This window comes from Gadus chalcogrammus, chromosome 9 (assembly GCF_026213295.1).
Source record: "Gadus chalcogrammus isolate NIFS_2021 chromosome 9, NIFS_Gcha_1.0, whole genome shotgun sequence".
Lineage (NCBI taxonomy): Eukaryota > Metazoa > Chordata > Actinopteri > Gadiformes > Gadidae > Gadus > Gadus chalcogrammus.
In genome coordinates this window covers 13012474-13035258 of record NC_079420.1, presented here as the reverse complement: position 1 = coordinate 13035258, position 22785 = coordinate 13012474, and the positions used below count along the sequence as shown (strand labels likewise).

The window sequence follows — 22785 nt, the reverse complement described above, 5'->3', positions numbered from 1 at the left end:
TGTATGTGGATGGGTTGCAATGAGTTCACCACATGAATAGAACAATCAATCTAAGTATTATTCTACACCAAAAAAGGTTTCAGCAACAATTCAATGTAGTTCATATTGTACAGAGCAAAATTTTTTATGCTGCAGAAAGATATTTTTTTCTCAATGCTTACATTAATCTTTATATTACCGTACTCATGGTCTTGAGAATAATTGAGCACTCATCAACATAATTTATGTGATCACGACTATTCTATCTTCAACCGATTAGGTTTGAATGTTTTTCTGATCACAAGTTGATTTTTGGGCTAGGAGAGATGGATCTGGTTTCTCAATTAGGTCTACTTTGTATAACCTTTCTTATAGATCCTTTGATCTTCCTTTCAACAGGTTCTGCTCTTTATGATTATTATTACTAATATAAATTCTAAATCTTTAACAGGGATAATACATCGCAGAATGTGAGAGCGTAAGTCTGTGATCAGCTGTTTCTCCACAAGGCCTCCTAAAATGTGAGCATGTGAATTAAAACACATGCTCTGCCTGGTCTTAGGCTCAATCCCGTCAACAATGCTGGCGTAAGAGGGAGTGAACGGTTCCTCACAATGGCTTCTTTGACCTCAAACTGGTCTCTCGTACTTCCCCCATCCCCTGTGATGTTACTTCACCATAGAACCGCCCCCTTATCACAAGTGTGTGACATTACATCACTCAATCAGTGTCATTTATTACATCACGGCAGCCTTGCTATTGGCCGAGCTCTGGCATTTTCCCGCCCCCCCCTGCATTGTTTTATGATGATTAACTGAAAACCTAATAGTTGTTTGTAATCTGGTGTGACGCCACTAATCCCAACGGTACAAATGGTCAGAGGCCGCTCCGTCGCCCCACACTGAGCGCTGAGACTCCCCGGCAGAACCTCCACTCAGGTAAGGACCCCTCCACCCATCTGAACCCCTTCTACCTGCGACCCCTTTCTTTAACTTATTGAATGGATTGCCTTGTTAAGTGTCATAGAATATTAAGAAAAGCGCTACATAAAGTGTTATTATTGAATTGATTGGCCATGTGAATAGTCTTTGAATGTCTAGAGTGCTTTTTAAATACAATGTTTTATTGCTATTATTAGACGAGGGATAACAAGGTGTAGTTAATTAGCAAATTAATTGGTCTTAGTTTTATTATGCACTCATTAGTAAGTGTGTTTTTGGAAAACATTTACTACGTCCATCTGGGAATTAGGTGTGCCCCTGAGTGTGATATGTTTGCATCATTTAGTGGTTCAAAACACACACTAGTATAGTAGAATATTTCATTTGAGTTTAGAATATGAAGTCGAGTATAATTGTCAATTATTCCCACTGGGGATATGGCACACAATCGTGAAAGTTGTGTCGCGTAACCATCGGATAATTTCAATGATTTACTCTCCAATCTGCTACTGTACTATGGTATTGTATTTTAATTTAACCTCTCCTGACCTACACCTACAATCCAATATAAATTAAAGGAGAATATACTTGTTCTGTGTTATTAAAGAAGGATGAAACACCAGTTATGGTTAGTCTTTAGAATGTAAAACTATTTAGATGATAAATGGTCAAAGGTTGATTATGAAAATCACACTTTAAAATCACTCAACAAATCACCTGCTGAATGAGAAATGACTAAATATAGCCCAGGGATCAGAAGTGCGGCAGAGGATGAGGAGAGATTATTTTCGTACAATAGGGGAAGTGTTTCTCACCATGCAAGCCTGATTTAATGTGCATCACCAAATCCCTCTTTGTTTGCTCCAGAGCATAGAAAAGCTGATTTCAAGTTCCAGAAGACATGGCTGTCGTTGTAAGTACATTCCTTCATACCCTAACGACTCACTGAGATTCCATCACGTGTTGTTGCATCAATCCAATGATAGACTCGTCAAGGTTGAAATTAAGGTTAAGTTTCCATGTGTTTTTCCTATCATGTACACACATGGTCTATAACCATGTGTGTACATGGTTATAGACCATGTCTATAATGTAAACACAGTTTATAAGTCTAATGAAAACCCATTACACCAATCTAGGCACATTTGGGTAGAGGTGGTATTTAAAGAGAAAGTAGGGTTGATAGTTGAACTATTGGTTAAGACGAGCAAATGCCATTAGTGTTAGCACTGAGATGTTGAGTACTAGCTTTGAATGCTAATCTTGCCCACAGCAGGTTTAGTTTTGGTCTTTCTGATGTCTTTACAGGCTTTACTCCATCATGTGAGAGCGATTAGGATGGTGAAACAGAGGCCTATTGATAAGAAGGCTGTGTGCTGCATCTGGCCTCACTCTGGATTTATTTTGGAATGTCAGAATCTAGTTTATATTTACTGTGCTCCAAGATTTAAGACGAGAACCCTGACATCTAAATCTTGAGCTTAGTATAATTAGTATCACCATTCATCACCTCAGAGCCTACTATCTAAAGAACTTTGTCTAATGTTTGTAAAATATAGTCTAGGCCAAGGAGTCCTCCCATGCATGAAATTATCTTCTTTATAGCATAACAAATGACATGGCTGAACCGGTGCTCCATGAGCGGTGGCATCTGGCTAAGACGGGTCATGTCTGGGTTTCAGAGCGGAACCTTCCGGATGGTGTCGGAGGAGGAGCAGGCTCTCAGGGCCAAGCTGGAGCACCTCTCTGTGAAGGACCACGGGCCGGTGTTCGGCCCCTGTGCTAAGCTACCCGACCACACCGTTCAGAAGGTGAGGCGGTCCAACACGCGCGTCAATCGATCGATCAATCAATCAATTAAAATACTTACAAAAGCTCAAGGCGCCATTCAAGGCAGGTGGTTTCCAAACAATAAGAACTGGAGAGGAGGTACATCAGGTTAGAATATCTGACCCGGCTAGACTGCCGTTATGGTATCAGAATTAGTTTTAAACCAAAGTGCAAGTACAGAACTATTCTATTTAGTTTGTGACAAAACTGAAAAGACGACACATTCTTCAGCGCACCCCTCTAACTTCACCAGCTGTATCTACACCTTGCTGTACGGTTACAACAATGTGTTGGTAATTGCCAATACAATGTCAGCACCCATGCATCATGATGTTGAAGTTATCCTCATTATGGTCTGACCCCTCAAGGCCAAGGATGAGCTGAATGAGACCGAGGAGAAGCGGGTTGCCGCGGTGAAGGAGTTGCGGGGCATAATGAAGGAGAAGGCGGAGGGGGGGGACGACCTGGTCAAGGCCGTGCAGGAGGCGTTCGGGGAGAAGCCCGATGGAATGCTGGTGCGCTTCATCCGCGCCAGGAAGTACGACGTCAACCGGGCGTACGAGCTCATGAAGGGTGAGTCGCTCAGCTAGAAAGAAACCACATCTTCTTTCTTTTGGACATTTTTGAATGGCAGAGCTCCGATCTTTTATTTCTTAGAAAGAAATGATTTCGCAACATTATCAGATTCCTAACATGGATGCCGTTGACTTGTTTTAAGTCGGTTTCACTTACAGCTACTAAAGTATCTACTTACAGTTGTAAGTATTATATATTTCCTTGAGAGTAAAATGTATTTCCTTGAAAGTATTAACTTTCAAACTGACAAATACCTGGGAAACACTCCAGTCTTGGCTTCAAATGACTAATTATGTTTGTTTAGTGTTTTTTATCTGTCATGTATTGTCTCCAGCTGTATTCAGTGTGTTTCTGTGTGTCTTGCTCCAGGGTATGTGCGTTTCAGGAGGGACTACCCGGAGCTGTTTGAGAACCTGACCCCAGAGGCTGTCCGCAGCACCATCGAGGCTGGATACCCGGGCATCCTCCCCAGCAGAGACAAGTACGGCCGCGTGGTGCTGCTGTTCAACATCGAGAACTGGGACTACGAGGAGATCACTTTTGATGAGGTAACGTGTGGAAGGATCCACGGTGGACCACAAACCTCTCCAATGGGTCCCACTCTATACTCTGACTTGTCCTTAACCTCTGACGCCAAACCAGACCATCGCCCTCTTCCAGACGTAATAGGAGGGTTTCCATCATGTTTGGATGCGCTGAAGTTCCATAAAAGTTCAAACCTGACATCTTGGTACTTAACAAGCTACAAGTTATTATTATGATAATGGTGAAAAAGCACCAAGATTAGCGGCTTGGAATATGTGTGAAACCCTCCTTACAGATTTTGTGTGTGCGTGCGTGCGTGTGCAGATCCTTCGTGCCTACTGCGTGATCCTGGAGAAGCTGTTGGAGAACGAGGAGACGCAGATCAACGGCCTCTGTATCATCGAGAACTTTAAGGGCTTCACCGTGCAGCAGGCCTCCGGGATCAAGCCCACAGAGCTGAAGAAGATGGTGGACATGCTGCAGGTGAGGAGCCTCCCGCATTGGGACTCACTGTACACAGGGCTCCGTCTTAAACAAGGTTTCATGACGGAAACGAACACATTGACGTATAACGACGAAGCAAACTGATGATCGAAGCTTTTTTTTCTTTTTATCCTTCGGCTTTTGGCCAAAAAATATGTACATTTTAAGGAAAATGACATGACACTCAAGACGAAACCACACACAATAAGACACTGAATACAATAGTCGCAGCTTATCAATATCTGGGTAATGCAGGCTGGTACGGAGGTTCTTCCTGAAAATACTTCCCAGGAGAACGATCCTGATAACTAAAGATCAGCCTCACTTCGTTAACTGAATCATTATCTATTAACCCCTGTTTGGTTGCCTACAGGACTCTTTCCCGGCCCGTTTCAAAGCGGTCCATTTCATCCACCAGCCCTGGTACTTCACCACCACCTACAACGTGGTCAAGCCCCTGATGAAGGGCAAGCTGCTGGAGAGAGTAAGTACTGGTAACCTTTCTGCAGTCGCTGGGGGACTGTTTACTGAGAATAATACTAAATTACAAAACATTGCACGATGCACTGTTTAGTCTGTTTAGTCTGTTTCAAGCCAACCCAAAAAGTAAATGTTTTATAGTACGCTGTTGATTTAATGATAAGAGTTTAGTCATTTGAATGAATGGTAGATAACATCATTGTTATTTGATGTTACCCAAAAGTGTGCAATATGCAAACTAGCTTCTAACAAAACCGTTGTATAGCCAGAAAGCACACTCTTTCCAAGAAGTTGCTTTTGCTACTGACAGACAAATGATACTATTAGAAAGTAGCCAGGCCAGACAATAGCAAAATGTTTTTATGTTTTTCAAATGAAGCCTCACCACTGAACAGTTGATCAATAAAAGCTCTGTAACAAGCCGTCCCTCCCACCCAGGTCTTTGTCCACGGAGATGAGCTGGACACCTACTATAAGGAGTTTGAGGAGGACATCCTCCCTTCTGATTTTGACGGGAAAGCTTCCAAATACAATGGAAAAGAAACAGCTGCCAAACTGTTTGACTAGGAATCCCTTCCTCCTTGTGTATACAAATCTGGGAGCTATTCTAGGCTCCAACCCTGTAACTCAACATCTATAGCTGTGTGGTTGCATATAAACATTGGGAAAGATGTTGTATCCAACGTAGTATTACTAATGGGTTAAATATGATGCTTTGATTAAAAAAGCTGACATACTACTTTACTTAGCATCTTATTTGCTATGTGCAGTTCTTCGGACAATTAGTAACATATACAAATATAAATGAAATGGATCTGATATAATCTAGCCTTCCCCATCTGATACACCTCACCCACACAGCTTGTTCAGTAAACTGGCTGGCCCAAGCTTCCAAGAGAATAATCAAACAATGAATTTAAAAGTTTACCGGATGCACCTGTGAACCCGGTGCACAGATTTGCACCATTTTGTGAAAGAATAATAAACTGTATATAAATGTTACATAAATGTCCTTGTTTATTTATATACTACTAAATTTGAATATGAGGTGTTATCTGCATATTTCGTATGCACGGATAGGTAAAGTGAGCATGAATTCAAAGAAATCAACAGATGTACATACAATTTGTTTTATTAAGCAAAAGGTCCTTCAAAGTGAACGGATTACCAGTCACACAAATAGACTGAGAATATACTGGCATGTAATAATCATCTCAATAACGTAGCAGTTAAGCCATTGGGGAGGTAGTACAGTGCAGATAAAGGCTTCTTATCAAAAGCCTACATTTTGAAACTATAGGCTGCCCGTCTCACACATTATACAATAGCTCCACATGAGTTTGTAGCAAGCTCATGATGACTATACTTTTTGCATTTTGCAAGCAGGCTCGAGCGAAGGAGGTAGATCAAAATAAAAGCAATAGAGGCGTAGTGTCTCCATTTGTGGGTGTGTAAGAATGCTTTGGAGAGGGGTAGTGTGTGCGTGTATATACCGGTGGCGGTACGCATACAATGGAAGGCGTGTGTTTAGTTCTCCTGGCCCTCGTCACCGGGTGAAGGCGTGTCTGGGCCCCGTGCCGGTGTCACTGGGCGCTGCGTAGCCTGTGTCCGTCCTGGGGGGTGTGGGGTGGCTGCCGCCCCCACTGGCACAGGGTGTCGGTGTAGCTGACGATCAGCTTGTCTATCCAGGTGAGGGGCTTGGGCAACAGCACGGCCCCCTCGAAGAAGCCGAGGTGACCCCCGTGCTGAGTCAGCACAAACAGCACGTTGGCTTTTTTGTCTGCAGGCGAGAACCCAAGATGGGGGGGGGGGGGGGGGAAGAAGGAAAAATTGGCTTTGTGTTGTACTTCTCACCTACGTGCCACATATCTGTGGTCACACAGCTTGAACTTCAGCATTCATTGGACACAAAAGGCCAGGTTACTTAGAAAGGCATTTCGAACTGCATTCATATAACGTTGAAAAGGCTAAAGGGGCGTTTGGCTCAAGTTAATTAAATGTGTTTTTTCTCACCTATTTAATTTGATTTTGTGGGCTGTAATGATTTGCAGACATGGATAAATGAGTTTGCTATATAATGGTCAAGGTGTGCACCTTAGGACATGTCTCTGGATTCCTCAATGATTTGCGATCCCAGTATACTTTCCATTTCTGTCAGTCTACACTGTCACACACGGTGCTCTATCCATTTGTGTCGTTCACTGTAAGAATGAAACATTGGTGTTGGTGAGAGTAATATTGTGATATTGTATGAAAATATCAGCATAATATAAAATGTATCAATGTGATGCAAATCAATTATCGCTAAGTGAACGCTGAAGTGAAATTACTACAAACAAGCAGGAAATGGAAACCACATCTTAGTTGACAGCACATTGTTCCACTGCATTCAGCTAAGTGGGGTCAGTGTGTGTGTAAAGTAGGTCAGCTGAAAGAGAGATCGCTTTGTGGCATTTAAATCTCACACGGCAGTAATGTTCTCAACATATGGTTGTGATGAAACATTTTTTAAATCCCTTTTCCGCCATGAATCCAAATCGCGTCCTGAAATCGGTTGTTTATAGCTCACTGATTTACTCACAGAGGGGTCAGCGCTGTTAAACTACACTCCCAACACACTGCACTTATAAATAATGACACAGCACAGGGATCATGTGGCAATGAAAAATTCAACAAGACTGTCTAGGGAGAGGCACCCTTGAAGAGAGCTCAGAGAAGACTCTGTACTGTAAGCTTGTGTTGAAGCGACAGCCGGGTAACTTCATTCATCCATTTGTGTTGAACACTTCCCTACCTCGTACCTGGATCATTAACAAACAGGTTCAGTTTGCACTAACACTGCTGGGGTCAACAAGCTACCTGCAATTCGACTGAGGGAGTTTACCCTTACGGCTGCACTTGTCGGAATGTAGAATGTGGGACAGTGTTCCATTGTGCCAGACTGTTCATGGCATGGAACAGGGAGGCTACATTATTCGCTAGGACTGTTATATATGACATATTTTTGGTTGACAATTATTCAATGTCCAAAATAGACATTTCCTTTTTGACCCTAGTGTGAAAAATACAGCCACGCTGCATTCATGCTCTGTGTGCTACAGTGCGTTAAAAACAATATGATTTGAGCTCTTGTTTGTGTTGTGCTACAAATATGAGGCGCGATTCCCATTTGGGATGAATAAGGCAGGGTGGATGAGTGTGATGGACCTGCGAGTGTGCGTGGGATGGCCAGCAGTGACGGGTGAACTAAGGGGTCATCTACTGCGTTGACCAGGAGGAGAGGGACTGAGATCTGGGGTGACAAAGAGAAGACACATGACGGTCAAATGGAAAGTTAGATGGGTGGCAGGCAGAATGCTGGATTTGTAGCCATGTTTTCGAAGAAGATCATTAATAGGAGCGGCATGGGAGGTGGAAGTAAAGGCTGCAGTGTCATCAGCAATTTTGTGTTTTAATTTAGTCAAAGGGGGGTTGACTCAATTAACGCACTATTGAATCAAAACATAAAGGGGCGAACAGAAAAGTGCAGTTTGCAGCTCTAAATACACTCCCACAATTACAGGCAATTACATTTCCTCATAAAAAGTTAAAGCCATACTCCTTCAATTTAATTCTATGTTTTTATGTGATGGTTATGTTTACCCCTGACTTACATTGTGCATGTACTGAACACAGCTTTCCGTCTCATAGTACTCTTTCAACGAGTGGTAATCGTGGAATTTCCTGCAGGGAAACAAAATTGATGAACAATTTCAAGTTCATTCACATCGGACGTTGTGGCTTAATCGTAGCTGTGAATGGCCCATTCATGGATGTTTACCTCATAATGGTGTCATCAATTTGCATTAATGAGGTGGCTGCCCGCAGTCTGTTCAGATCTGCATCATCCAGTCTGCTGGACTTGGTGCCAAACAAAGTGTCCCTGTGACACAACATAGCATGTATTATTATAGATGTTGTTTAAAACGACACGGCATGTCCTTCAGTTATTACACTTTTTAAAAGGAACAGCAAAAAAGTTAAAAAAACATTGAGATGATAATGATGAATTGATCTGAATCCATGATTTACATTAGTAACAATATTATTATGCGTCTTATTTCTACATTTTAATGCTGAATGGACTTGTGTCACCTGTGAGCGAGGATGATCTTCTTCATCTTGCTCGCTAACAGGAAGTTATAGAGTCTCCTGCCCTGGTCCCACTGGAGGAAGGTCTCCTGGGCCCTGACACACACAAACAAACACACGTGGCGCACACAAACACTCCCAGGTTGAAATCAAAGTCTAGTCTCTAGTAAGTGTATAACTGAAGTCTCATAATTATAGCCTTCTAAGGCCCAATCCCATTTCTATCCCTTACCCCTCCCCCTTGTTTTGAAGGGGGAAGGGGAAGGGGTAACCCCTTCCCCTTCCCCTTACCCCTTCAAAACAAGGGGGAGCGGGAAGGGGTAAGGGGTAGAAATGGGATTGGGCCTAAAACTTGGGTTGTTTAGTGTTGTAGTTAGTTAGTCATATTCTCTGTAAACTGACCTTAGAACACTGTATCCCTGGCACACACTCACACAGCAGAGCACTCTCTCCTGGTTGGAGTGTCTCTCCCCCAGGAACTTGCACACGATGTTCCCCCCAAGGCTGAAGCCTACCACGGCCATGAGTGTCTGGGGGAACTCCCGCTTGATGTGGCTCACCATGGCTGCAAACTCCCAGGTACAACCTGTAGGGAGATAGTGACCCACTGCACTTAGAACACAGATTCACACATATTGGTTTTAGGTATACACGTGCATGCTGACTTGTAGAGGATATCAAAAGTGGAGCTCGTTTGAACCTCTTTGTTCCTGGGGGCCATTTGTAGTAGTCGGTTAGCTTTAACCTAAAACCGGCTTACAAAACGGATGCTATCAATTGTTAGGCAAAGAGTTCACCAGATCTCGGATAGAACGCTCATCTGAAGATGAGCGTTCATGACAGGCCTCAAAGATCATCCTCTAACGCACCCTGGAAATGTGGTCGATAAGGGAATTCTCAAGCAAACATTGCTATTTCAGTGTCTATTGGGTTGAATCTCTCAGCCACTTCTGTTAATTCGTACTACATACCTATGGAAAGAGTGGCTTTGAGGTCAAACATGGTCATAGCTTAGGTCATAGCTTACAAGTAAGATTGTGTTTATGTAGATTTATATATATAGCTCATTTTAACTAACAACTAATCTTATGTTATGGGATTATACACTGATTGAAACCTACTTATGAATATTATATCGCCATTTCTGACCATTCTGCTAGATGCTCAGATGTCCATTATTCACACTGCCCCTTTAAGATACTATGCTCAGAAGGAAGAAAAACTGGTTATGCTCACAGCATATGTCGCAATGGTAACTGAACACAGAGTAGTCTTATCTTGGTTCCCCAAAATTACATGTCTGGATTGCCCTGAATTCATATCCGCTTAACCTGGAAATTCATCTTATTGAAACAGGGCCCGGTGTTTGTTTGTGTGTGTTTGTATTTGTTTGTATATATGTATATGTGTATAAGTAGGTGTGTTTGTGTGTCTGCATTCCTCATGTTGCAGAGTGTAGTGGACAAAAGGATATGCAAGTTGTGAGTGAGATAAGAGGATTACATGCGTCTGTTGATTCTTTTTTTCCAGAATTACCTGGAAATTGATAACGATAACTTAATCCTCAGCAGGCGTTAAAGTCTAATATGTCTCCAGATCTTATAAACAAACTTAAATTCACTTTAATTTATTAATAATAACGATGATTATGCCTCACAATGGTTCTCCAGAATGTAATTCTTTCACACAAAAAGTCAATAACAAAAAGTCAAACCATTGCATTTCACACCTCGACATGTCCAGGAGAAGCGAACCCACGGCGGAGTGTTTTACTTCAGGGGAACGTGCACGGGGAGGTGTGTGTGGTGACGGTGGGGTGTTTTACCATAGGTGAACATGCGCGGGGAGGTGAGCTCTATGTCGGGCAGGGCTCCCAGATGGTTGAGGACAGCACACCTGTAGCCTTTCCTCTGGGAGTGGTCCACAAAGGTTCGAATGTATTGCTTCTCGCTATGGTTACCGATCCCAGGGCAGATAACCATGGTGATGTCATCTGTATGGGTAGCACATGCAACACGGTATATCTCCCACACACACAAACACACACCAAAACACACGGATGCATGCCAGCATGTGCAAGGCTTCAGGGGGTCATTGTATATCAGTACAGGCTTCTGGATATCTCTTAGTTAATTGGCTTCTGTGGTGCGCTGCGCATGCCTTCCCAGATACACACATACAGACACACACACACACACACACACACACACACACACACACACACACACACACACACACACACACACACACACACACACACACACACACACACACACACACACACACACACAAACATGCACGTCTCCCAGACAAGCTCAAACACGCCTTCCAACACCCACCCACACACACACACCTTCCAAGACAAACACACACACACCTTCCAAGATAAACAATCATACACACGCCTTACATGACAGACACACACACATACACACACCTCCCAAGATAAAAACACACACACACACACACACCTTTCAAGACAAACACACACATTCGGGCACCTTACAAGACAGTCACGCACACATACGCACACACTCCTTCCAAGGCACACACATACACGCCCTCCAAGACACCGACAACCACAAAGCACTAGACACACAAGACAAAGACAACCACACACATATATACATAAACACACACACTCGCTACTGCCAAGACACAAAAACACACACACCTTCCAAGATGCAGATGAATGGTTTTCCTGTCCCATGCAACTAGACGGTCAATCCAATAGTAGTAAATAACAGTTTGTGGTTGGAGGACTATAAACACGATGCATAAAATTATGATCAGGCTGGCTTCACACACTGTAAAAACCAAGATGATCAGATCTAAAGGCAACTATGCAAATAAATGGTAAAGTTGATTGGTATTAATTGTACAGCTCTAGTTCAAATGTGTTTTTTTATCTAGACCCCCAGCCAAGCAAATAGGGAAACAGACAAAGGTCTGTTGTACACAAAACTTCCTCACATGGCTCGTTTCATGTAAGGTAATCTTACCTTGCGTACTGTGGTCTCCAAGCGCTTCAAAAATGTCAAAGGTCATGGTGGCCCCGTCCTCCATAGGCAGGAAGGTGCGGACCCCGCACGGCTTGGGGGTGGCGACGCGGCCCATCTTACCGTACAGGACTGTCTGGATGTGGCCGCTTTTACCCCAAAGCAAAGGAGGGATGTATCTGGACAAAACACACCCAAACACCAGCATCAGCAGTACTCCTGTGTTAGAAGAAACTCTCAGATAGACAAATAGACAGATAGACAGGCAGGACATTCCAGTACCCCAAAGGCCTATTCAATCCACTGAAGTGGCCCAGGGTTCTTCTCTAAATGTTTACTTGTCTCTCAAACACTGATGAGGCAATTTTATACTTGTGTATGACAGGATGATGTTACACCACACATGCACAAATGTAATTCGTTTTTTCAAAAACAGTGGCTTCCATCTCTCTATAGCAAAAACAAGCAAACTAGGCATCCTTTACTTTCTTAAACAACACTTTCAAATGAAGCCATTTCATGTCTGATTCGGCATTAACCTCATGACAACATCACTATAGTCACTGATATGATGGACTCACTCCTGGGTCAGTATTTGGCAGGACTTGAACAGGAATCTATTCAGAGGCGTGTCCTGATAGGTGACATGGGGGGGAGCGGGGGAGCTCTTCAGGTGAAGACTCCGTACGATGACATAGAGGACGGTGGCCAGGGCTGCTAGCTTCACGCCGTCAAACACCGGCAACAGGGGCAGCTCCTCAAGGGAAGCCATGACCTCAACTCAGAGACCGCACCTGAACGTGTTGACAAACGGGAGAAAACAATTTGGTTTTAAAAATGAGTTGTCTGGGAGGGTCAAGGCGAACTAAGCAGAGAGACCCCGCCCCCCTAACTTGTTTTTCTTTTTACCTTTGAGTTTAAATGTTCTTCAAAAAAGTTGACATATCGTACTTTTGCTCACCTTACAACTTACAACGGCTTTGTCAACAAGCTAAAACATCCCCTCTACCAGGTTTGGTTACTATTGAGGCTGGAAAAGAAAGGAGGAAGAGAGAACAATCCAGATTGTACTTCTATTTGTTATCAGGTCTTCATTCGTAGTTATATTTACCCACACACAACAGTGTTATACATAATAGAACAGAATACACTCGGATCTACCTGAATAGTACCGATTGTAAGGAAACCTACCTTCAGAAATGTAAACTGTCGAGATCTGGCCATTCCGCTGTTTTTCCGTAGTCACGGATTTCCGTAAAGGGCGTATCAAACTAGAACTCCGGCATACCAAAATACTTACTACTCATCTTATCCAAACAAGTCTCCCCGCGAGACCGGGGACTATTCGGCTACTCGGCGCGCGCTACCCCTGGTTGACATCTGCAACAAGTGACAAGTCACGCGGAGCAGCAAACCAGTGTGGCTTCCTGCTAGTCAAGTATGTGATGTAGTGAAGTGTAGAAGTGTGTAGGGTGGTGTAGTGAAGTGCAGAACAACTGGTATGAAAGCCACTGCTCGAAGCGAACATAACTGAACATCAACGCTCAATTGTTGCCCGCCGGGTATTGTCGAGGATAATGTTGTTGGCTTTATAAGTCAGTTTTCTTTACCGGAACAAATAGCCTACTATTGAAGCACTTACATGTACGTAGGTCTAAAACAAACTATTTTCTTATTTTATCTCCTAATATTTAAATTGTTTTGATACTTTAAAGGTCTACCATATTCGTCCAAACCTAACTGTATGATAGCCCTGCAGTGGCATAGCCGGGGATCTTTTGAGGACTCTTTTGACCACTGAGGGGCAATGTTCACCAACTATTTTTCTTTACTTTATTTTCTTTTACAATATGACCACAGAGGTAAAAAAAATAACTAAACACCGGCAGCAGGCCTATATTATTTCAAAGGCAACCAATAGCAGCTACATGATATAGTATAGGCCTAAATGAAGAATAAATTATGTTATAAGGGAAGAAACTAGTTAAAACTTCCTAATCTACCAAAATGCTCAAGTTTATATTATCTGAGGATGGTCAAAGCAATACAATTGCCACTACTTAGAGCTGTGTAAATGTAATGATGTAAGTCTTACATCATTACATTTACACAGTCCTCTTACATTGTCAGAGGACTGAAGGTCACTGATGAACCCCCTCTATTTCACACAGTGGGATTATAATGCATACAGCAGGGATTAACATCAAACCCACTCCATCTTATTAGAGCACAATCTATCATTACTATCTGGTCATTAACCACGTCCTGTCACAGTGGTTGGTCATGAGTAAGGGCTTTATTTCAGAGGTCTTGGTGGGAAATCAGTCACCTGATTGTCTTTTTCCAGACCCAAGGTAACCACGTGACCTTCCTCTGATCTGCTCCCTCTGAGAACATTTGTACATCTCAAACATTTAAAAAAAAAACACAGCATGCATCAAAGCACAAAATCCGACTCTTGATTTAGATGGGTTGCATATCATAAAAAAAGTGTGACTCGGGTGGGTCTCTCTCTCACACACCTGTGGCAGACATGATGTGAAAAGACAACCTTCACTCTCCCCTAGAGAACGGATCTCCTCCGTGTGTTCCTTGGTCAAGGGAGTTCCTTGACCGATGGGGATAAGGTGTGGGTGGGTGTGTAACAGTGTTTACACCTGTCTTCTTCAAACTAAACTTGTCAGTCTTGCTCATATTTTACATGAATACTTAGATATTTAAGATATTTGTATCATGTATTATCTACATTTGTTTATAATTCATGTTATTTACGATGTATAAAGGTGTATTCTCCTGTAAATCATTTCACATTGCATAACAAAGTCATTTGAAAACCCAAGCCTGCCATCAAAGTGATAAAAGCTCTGTGCTCCTTCCTTATGGTGGTAATAGCATGAGGTCAGCCCTGATGACTTCACATGTGCTTGTTACTAGGTTACAGAGAAGCTTTTTTCAGGCTGTCATATAAAACTGTGAATTTCACATCAGGGAATTTTGCAGCAGTCTCCATACTAAAGAAAAGACTTCCCTTTGACTTATTTATTTCATCTCGGATTAAAGTTAGATGGATTCCTCAAAGCTTTTCCCAATGATTATAGGAAGCCCAATGACGGTTTGACAAGGAAAATGACTGCTTCCCTTGTGCTGGCATAGATGTGATATGTGTGATATTGAAATACTAATGGATTTTATTTCGAATTCTTAGCTTTGGAAATGCTAAATTATGAAAATGTGATGCTGCCCACACATTTTGGTCACAGCATTGGTGGATTCTGGCTGAAGAAACGCCCACACTTCAACCATTCAGCACAATAAACTGCTGACCCTGATCTGCATTTCTGAAGAGGATTTCATGCATGGCCCCACTATGGGCATTTTCTCAGACTGCCTCAATAGTGGGCCTGTAGGCTAGACTAAAATATGTTATTGGGGGGAAAGGATTAAGAGCCTTTGCTTACCTGTGTTTCTTGTTAATCTAACATGGTAATTGACACACAAAATATCTGCCTGGATTACTTGTTAAATGATTCAATTTACAGAAAACAACCAAACTATCATAGCATATCATCTTTTAGTTGAATCTTATAAAACAAATGGTATATCATTTTCTTGGATATCGCTGCTAGGCTATATGATGGTTTTCAAGTGACTAACACCTTGGAATCCACCAAAGCCTTTTGCTGTGTCGCTATTATTATATCCCTCTGAAGTCACACCCTGAGAGGGGAGGGGTTACAATTATAAAGGGCGATATGATTGGTTCACCACTGTGGTACACGTGCTGCTGTTGCTTGCCATATTCCCAGTGTAGGCTCTTACACTTAAAGCTGCAACGGCATCGCACAGAGAGCAGTTACTGTCCCACGTCTTTGGCTGTACAAAAATACTTTTTTATTAAGGTCTTCAGGACAGCAACAATGAAGACACTATCGTGTTTTTCACTTTATTTGCCACTTTTCGCAGTTTCTTTGGTTTTCTGTGCCATTTCCACTGTGAACGGTAAGTTGCTTCTTTGTTTACATTTTGTTGTTCCAAACCACGTTGCTCATTGGGATCGGTGCTCATTGCTTCTTGGTTAACTTCGGTACTGGAATTAAATTCCCTTTCTGCAAGGACTAAACTAGATGTAGTCTATTGCTCCGAATGAATAGCAAGCAGAGCCATTTGCTGCCCAAAAAGTAAGAAGGCTAAATCTCTAAGGAGTCAAAAAGAAATTAGTATCCTACTGATTCAGATCTTTAGTTTGTTTTTCTCTCTCGAGGTACCCAGACATGCGTAATATAGGCTAATGTGTCATACGCCGTGTTTATGGCCGCCCTGTATTCCCTCGGGTAATTTAGCGCAAAGTGCTCTCTTACAACTATCACTAAGGCACACGGTCCATTATTCTTAACTGTTGTGGCTCTTGCCAAAGGCAATTGACTTTGTTTGCATCCGCGCGCTGCACGCAGTCCATCTAGGGCAGCGGACAATGGTGCCCCACTAGACACTCCGTGTGCTGCTTTCAGACAACCCAGAAGGCTGGCTACGACGGTAACTTATTTTGTCTGTATGAACAGTAAAGCTTATTTTCCTACCTTAAATACTCAGAAGACCTTTTTACAAATCGTTGAAAGCATTTAAAGTACTGATATGACCTGAAAAAGTGGTAGGCCTTTTGTCTATAACACCTTTATAGACAAAACTACCAAGAACATTTGGTCAAAATGATATTTGAATTAAGTTAAATTGCCTTACAAATGTTGATTACAGCGAGAATTCATAACGTAGAACTATATGTTCTTAATACAGGGCATATGATAACAAACCTACCAAATTTACGGTCTGGATAAACATGTAAGTACTGTAATGTCTGGGACTGGTAGTACCAGGCGTCAAAGGCGTGTAGCTCACCGTTAGTTGAGTCACATTTCGGAAATGGAGTTAAAATGCCAAATTGTCAACTTCCTTTCACTAACAAGAAGTCATGATCTGTCCATGTAATCATAGCGAGACGGATGCAGCACTAGAGGCAGTGAATTTAAACTAGGGCTATACAAGATACATCCCAAATTGTGTGTGAACAAACACAATTGGAAAAAAGAAATCCTGTATGTTACGCCCTCTTTAGGTAAATGTATTTCGATTTCATCCATGTGTTTTTGTCATTAACCCTAAAAAAAAAACTGGCTGCACCATCTGTCAGTGATGGTCCCTGAGTCATGGAGCAGTCCTGCCAATTCCAGCCCACAGAGGAAAATACACGTTGATTTTCTTAAACAGATTTGACCAGCTTTGAATTCCAATGACGTGGTGTAGAGAATATGGTTGTGACATGGCCTATCCTTGTGTTCTTGCACACACATACACACACACACCATGCCAAGTCAGAAGATGATGGACTACCTATGCAGCCCTGGGTCATCTTTATGACGGTCCACAGTTTATTTTTAGGCTTTGGTTTTGTTGTTTATTCTTTGTGGCAGATGGTGGCTTTAAAGTTGTACTAGCAGATTACTGAATACTCCTGGCTTCACACTTCTAAGGTGGTCGAAGAATAAGAAGGTGGGGGGGTGGGGGGGGGGGGGAGGGAGAGGGAAGGATAAAGAGAGAGAGTGAGGGAAAGAGAAAAAGAGAGATAGAGAGAGAGAGAGAGAGATGTTCACGCAGTTGGATGGCATACACATGTGACTGCGAGTGCTGACATAACCATATCTGCATATTTTAAGACACACACAGGGATAATTTTGCCCTTACATACATATATAGCTCTTCACAAGCACTTTTCTTGTTTCAGATAATTGATGATTTACTTTGCCAAATATTTCCCTAATAAGAGATTATTTCAGAGCCTATACTAAACTATATCAAGCTCCTTTTTTTTAACTATACCCTTCTTACCATTTTACCACTTTATAATGAACTATTTTAAATGAAAACAGGAAAGGGTACATATCCACAGATATTGTCCACAGAGTGTACTCCCAGCACTGTCAAGGCCAAAAAGATGTGTCATCAAACCTTGATTCTAATTCTCCTTGAAATAATTTTGTTGTAATTCCTACTGATTAAGGCCAAGCTGCCAACCTATCTCGAGACAAGGTTTGCCAAGTGTCCCGATAGCCCCTCCCTCCCCTTCCGCCCGTGTCCTGAGGCAGCTCCGCAGCCTAGTCAGCATGGTTGTAGTTTATGATCTTCATGTAAACAGTGGCCCCTGAAGGATAGTTACCAGGGAGTTGTGTAGCCTTGTCTTTCCACCTTGGCTCAGGGCACCAGCCTGCTGGCTGATCTTCTCGGATGGATTCGGAAGCACCTGCTAACTGTCAGTCTTGGAACAGATGGTGAACCCAAACACAGAGCTGAAACACACAGAAGCATGTATAAAAGAAGTATACTAATATTCAAAATAAATACAGTGTAGTGTAGACCATAGGCAGGAACCACAGTAACTGACAAGGGGCAGCAAGGGAACATAAATATAGAGGACCAACCTCAATATATTCTATATATAATTCAAGTTGAGAAATAAAGATTTATTAAACATATTTTAATAAGGTTTCAGTTTTGATAACATTTGAGTTATTTTATGCACAACAAGAAATTGCCTGCCTATATTATATTGGCTAGAATGTGATGTTTAAATGACATAAGAGATATAAGAGATATGATGTGGTTACTTTGTTCATTGAAATGTTACAATGCAGGGGGTACATTACAGAGTAGTGTTGACTTCCTATTTTCACAATGCCAGTTCCGGTACAGCATCCTTCAAGTACAATGGTAAAAAAAAAATATTGGGATGCCAGGGCCAGACTTTGGATTGCAAAAACAGAGTCATTAGGTGGCTGCTGCGGTGTATTTTCTGACTGGTATTTGGACCTCATTCTTGGGCCTGGGAATCATGGGTAAAGGCATGGGTTCATGACTCATAATGACATACACCAGCACAATGGCCTGTGGTACTGGTGAGCCCATACCAACATGACTCCACTATAGTTGCACTCAATCAGGGGCAGATACACATGGACATCAGCACTGCTTATGTCTCACAACTGATTCCGTTTCAATTCGGAACTGACATAATGGCAGTGTTCAAGCACAATCATAGATTCAAATCATTTTTTTGTCTATCCTATATAGATTATGCACACAAACACATAGTGCTTTAAGCCACCACTAACCCTACGCTCTCTGGCGTCTTCCTTTTGCCGATGGTAAGGAGCCCAGTAGGTGCTGAACGAGCAGATTCATAATGGTTGATGTAATCAAAGCTGTATTCAGAACACAGCAGAAACTAGTTAAATTGTAATTAAAAAAGATAATAGCCTTAAATGCTAGGCAACTGCTGTTAGTTTATTGTGCCCTTCCAATTGTCCAATTTAGTCGGCGTAGCAATACAGGTTTATCCATTTAAGATAAATAGACAATCTCTAGTTTGCAGGTGCACATCAACCGAACCATCATAAACTTGTTGGTCTTGTTGTATTGCATTTATTGTAAGATGGATTTAGTTCGAAGCCTACATGTTGAGACACTTAATATTCCAAAACAAAGAGGCAAAGGCATGCAAGGACTAGTCTGACTGGGTCAACTGTTATCCAGAGATAAGTCATTAGTTTTTATGGGTAATTCAGCATTACACAATAACGGAAAGCCAGAACAGCAGCCAAAGTTTCCCTGAAACTAACCCATCCACGTATCTAAAAAAAAGGTTTGTCACATGTGTAACTAGATGGTCATGGGTAGACTCACATTGTGGTACAGCACAGGATTCTGTTTGCACGATTCTGCCTTAAAAGCATCCTCACTTATTTTTATTAAATGGGTCATTTTATTTAGTTCTAGTTTAAACAGACAAACGGATCATGACATGTCGTTTTTTCCCAAAAAGGCTTTTATTCGACCACGGTCTTGCAGTGTCGCCCTCCGCACTAATGTTTCCGAAAGGAATTCTGGTCCACAGCCCAACTCCTCTTCAACCACCACAGATTACACAGTTAGGATACACTTGATCTGTTCCACAGACTATTCTCTTGATACATAAAAGTACTTTTGAGTAAGTACAGAGAATGGTTGTCCTTGGGGAATTTAATTTAGTTGGTTCAACTACCACTGAGTCTATTCAACTACCCTGGGATGTATAACGTGTGTGTGAGTTGGAGTTCACCTATTTTACAGGCGGTTATTTTGTTCTCTGAGCAGGACAGATGGATAAATGGCCACTAAAAGGATAGGTAGACATGTTGGCTGGAACCATGACTTTGCTCGATCACAGAGCCACTCAGAATGTGGAAATAGATTTCTGATGCACGCACATGTACGCACATGTATATTGATATTCAAAAGTTTCTTGCCCAAGCGAGCAGTAAGCACCACTGCTGTACATCTGGAGGTGGCCTTGTGGGTAAACTAGATAAGGAAGTGTGGCATTTTAGTCCCGCTGAACTTATACCAAAATACCCGGGCCTGTTATCCTATTTGTATTACCACTGACTCTTCAAAACATTACTTATCTGCGCTACAAATCCACTTTTACTGTATGGTTGAGGTCGGTTGATACTAGAGGAGCCAACAACAGCCACCACCAACCACCTATTCTATTTTGAAGGCCAACATTATAATTCTTAAGGTGCCAATTTCAGACTTGGGAAGCCAACGCTGTACTTCGTGTACAATCAGTCAAATCATAAGGGATGGAAAATGGCCAAATTCCTCAACTTCTGGCAAAACATGTTGTGCATGTTTTTGCAATTGTTATCTTTACTAGAACGAAATATCGAAATATTTAGAGAGGCAAGGCTATCTTGGGTGAAACCCTTTTCTGTTCTCATTCCTGGTGTTTTATGACTCTTTTCAGTCCCTTTCGAAATATCACTTTTATTATCATATGTTTTCGTTGTGTAACTAAATATAATATTATTGTGCAAGGGCTGTCTCTCTCCAAGGCAAATGTTATATTGCCTGTACCTGCACATATCAGCCACCATTTCCCTTTGACCCTGATGGCTTAGAGACTGCCAGACTGGGCATCCGAGAGGTGTTACTGGAAAGGCCCAGTGTCTGTTTTGTGTGAAATGGCTCATTGTTCCTTAGTCAGCTGGTGTACAGATTATGCACTTCCGACCGCAAACAGTGCTGTCCACCTCTTATTGACTGTAAACAGTGTGGGAACTGTAGCCACAAATGTTTAGTGAAATGAAACTTGCATTTTTAATATTACTGAAAAGTTGATCTGAAACCAAATACGTGCCAGACTTTATTTCCAGTTTCCACATAATCAGTTAGGAGATCCCTGGTATCCAGCAGCTCTCTTCCTTAACTACTACTAACTACTGAAAATTATATATAATATTCCCCTTTTCAGGATCACCATGATACAAACGCCTAGCTGGGTGATCTTTGGACTGTAAAATCAGATGCCCCAACCTCATTTGCCAGGGTCCCAATGCTTTGTGGTTTTTGAATTCACCTTATTAGAACACATAGACATAAGCTGATACGGTTGAAATATTTGATGCAGCACAAATAAACCAATGCATTGACACTGTAAATAAAATGGCAAAGATTGCACTGGTTTTAGAACAAAGGTGCATGAATTCTGCCTCTGTTCAGTGACCAAACCGGGTCAAAAGGACAACGTTAAACAAATTTAAATGTTGTTGCAACCTTCTATTAACATTCATTTTTTTAATTCTGAATAAATACAATCTTTTTTAAATAGTGGGAAGAGTCCGTAATGGTTATTATTGGATGATCATTATATCATGTTGCTAATATTGTCTGGTTTAGCAGTATTAAGAGGGAAACAAGTGTTTGTTGGTCTGTGTGTGCGAGACTATGACACAGAAAGTGAGATAGCATGGTGAGTGTTCAGATGTTGTGTTTTTGGTAAGAAAGGGCTATTGTTCAGAAACCATGAGTTGAAACAGGGTTCTCTAGCAGAGGCAGCGATCAGGTGTTTCACTGGTTCATCCAGCACAGAGTCACCCCATCAATACTTCAGAGGATGTGTTACGGGATGTGATGCGAGGTGGTGATTGACACCCATTTGGTGATTGACACCCAGAGGATGTGTTACGGGATGTGATGCGAGGTGGTGATTGACACCCATTTGTAGCACTTCATGGTTCACAGGACGACGGACGCAAGCAGTGCAGCGCACGTTTTGCTGCGCTGTTTGTTTTTAGTTTTTCCTTAATAGGAAGATGGCTCGTGTGAAATCTCCTTGCCCCTTTTGAAGACACTTACAAAGGCAGATACTGTTTGAGATGCCCTAGTTAGAGAGTTGTTTACCGGCTAGGCAGAACTTCTTGTCGTGGCAATTTCTCCATCAGAGTTTGCGTCTAAGACAGATGAGATATTTAGATGCAAAAAGCACACGATACTGTAGACAATTGGTGGTCATATATATTTGTAAGAAAAGTACGAACAAAGTTACATCACAACATGCATCAACAAACAACATAACAGGCAAACATTACAATAGTCTGAGGCCTCAGATGGGAGCTTCTCTTTGCGTGTTACTTCATACTCTAAAGGTACGCTCGGGAGAAGTCCCCCGATTGTTCCGAGTCGTGAGTTCTTATTCACTTGGGTTGGGTTCTGGAGGGGGTGTGTCCCCCAATAAACCAAAAGCCTTTGTTTACCAGATGGTAATCTTTACAATTGAAGCTCCCCTGGATGCCATTGGAGGGGGTGGCGGCCGTGCCATGTAACCCTCTGTCTTCGTTGACGCTAGCCAGGGGGTCGAGGAACAGGCCCATACATCAAAGGATTGCATGGAAGATGATTTACAACACACGAAAACATAGGAACAGGCAGGCAATAAAATGCATCACACGACCCTCGAAGGTTCACACTTT

General features: G+C 42.1%; 3 protein-coding genes across 11 annotated transcripts in view; 2 read left to right on the top strand and 1 right to left on the bottom strand.

Moving 5' to 3' along the window:
• Positions 1-735: 735 nt before the first annotated feature.
• rlbp1b (retinaldehyde binding protein 1b) lies at positions 736-6259 on the top strand. Of its 2 annotated transcripts, XM_056599646.1 has the most exons (8): positions 736-917; positions 1788-1833; positions 2603-2731; positions 3119-3323; positions 3696-3874; positions 4176-4334; positions 4708-4818; positions 5253-6259. In XM_056599646.1, exons 2-8 carry the CDS (start codon positions 1822-1824, stop codon positions 5379-5381), a joined length of 924 nt encoding a protein of 307 aa, XP_056455621.1. In that variant the 5' UTR covers positions 736-917; positions 1788-1821; the 3' UTR covers positions 5382-6259. The 2 variants fall into 2 exon arrangements, with proteins under 2 accessions (XP_056455621.1, XP_056455620.1); XM_056599645.1 differs by having other exon boundaries at positions 736-2731.
• On the bottom strand, positions 5292-17011 carry LOC130389702 (monoacylglycerol lipase ABHD2-like). Of its 5 annotated transcripts, XM_056599624.1 has the most exons (12): positions 16838-17011; positions 13136-13324; positions 12906-12974; positions 12526-12738; positions 11948-12123; positions 10771-10938; positions 9348-9531; positions 8949-9041; positions 8635-8736; positions 8468-8537; positions 8022-8106; positions 5293-6594 (listed from the first exon to the last, which is right to left on the bottom strand). In XM_056599624.1, exons 4-12 carry the CDS (start codon positions 12714-12716, stop codon positions 6398-6400), a joined length of 1266 nt encoding a protein of 421 aa, XP_056455599.1. In that variant the 5' UTR covers positions 12717-12738; positions 12906-12974; positions 13136-13324; positions 16838-17011; the 3' UTR covers positions 5293-6397. The 5 variants fall into 5 exon arrangements, with proteins under 5 accessions (XP_056455602.1, XP_056455601.1, XP_056455599.1 ...); XM_056599623.1 differs by lacking the exon at positions 16838-17011 and having other exon boundaries at positions 13136-13486; XM_056599627.1 differs by lacking the exons at positions 12906-12974; positions 13136-13324 and having other exon boundaries at positions 5292-6594.
• LOC130389684 (lactadherin-like) overlaps positions 15740-22785 on the top strand; it is a 22033-nt gene continuing 14987 nt past the window's right edge. For all 4 annotated transcript variants that reach the window (XM_056599585.1, XM_056599584.1, XM_056599583.1 and 1 more), the window contains exon 1: positions 15740-15943. In XM_056599585.1, coding sequence (XP_056455560.1) covers positions 15862-15943 — 82 coding nt within the window. In that variant the 5' untranslated portion in view covers positions 15740-15861. The remainder of the gene's footprint in view (positions 15944-22785) is intronic.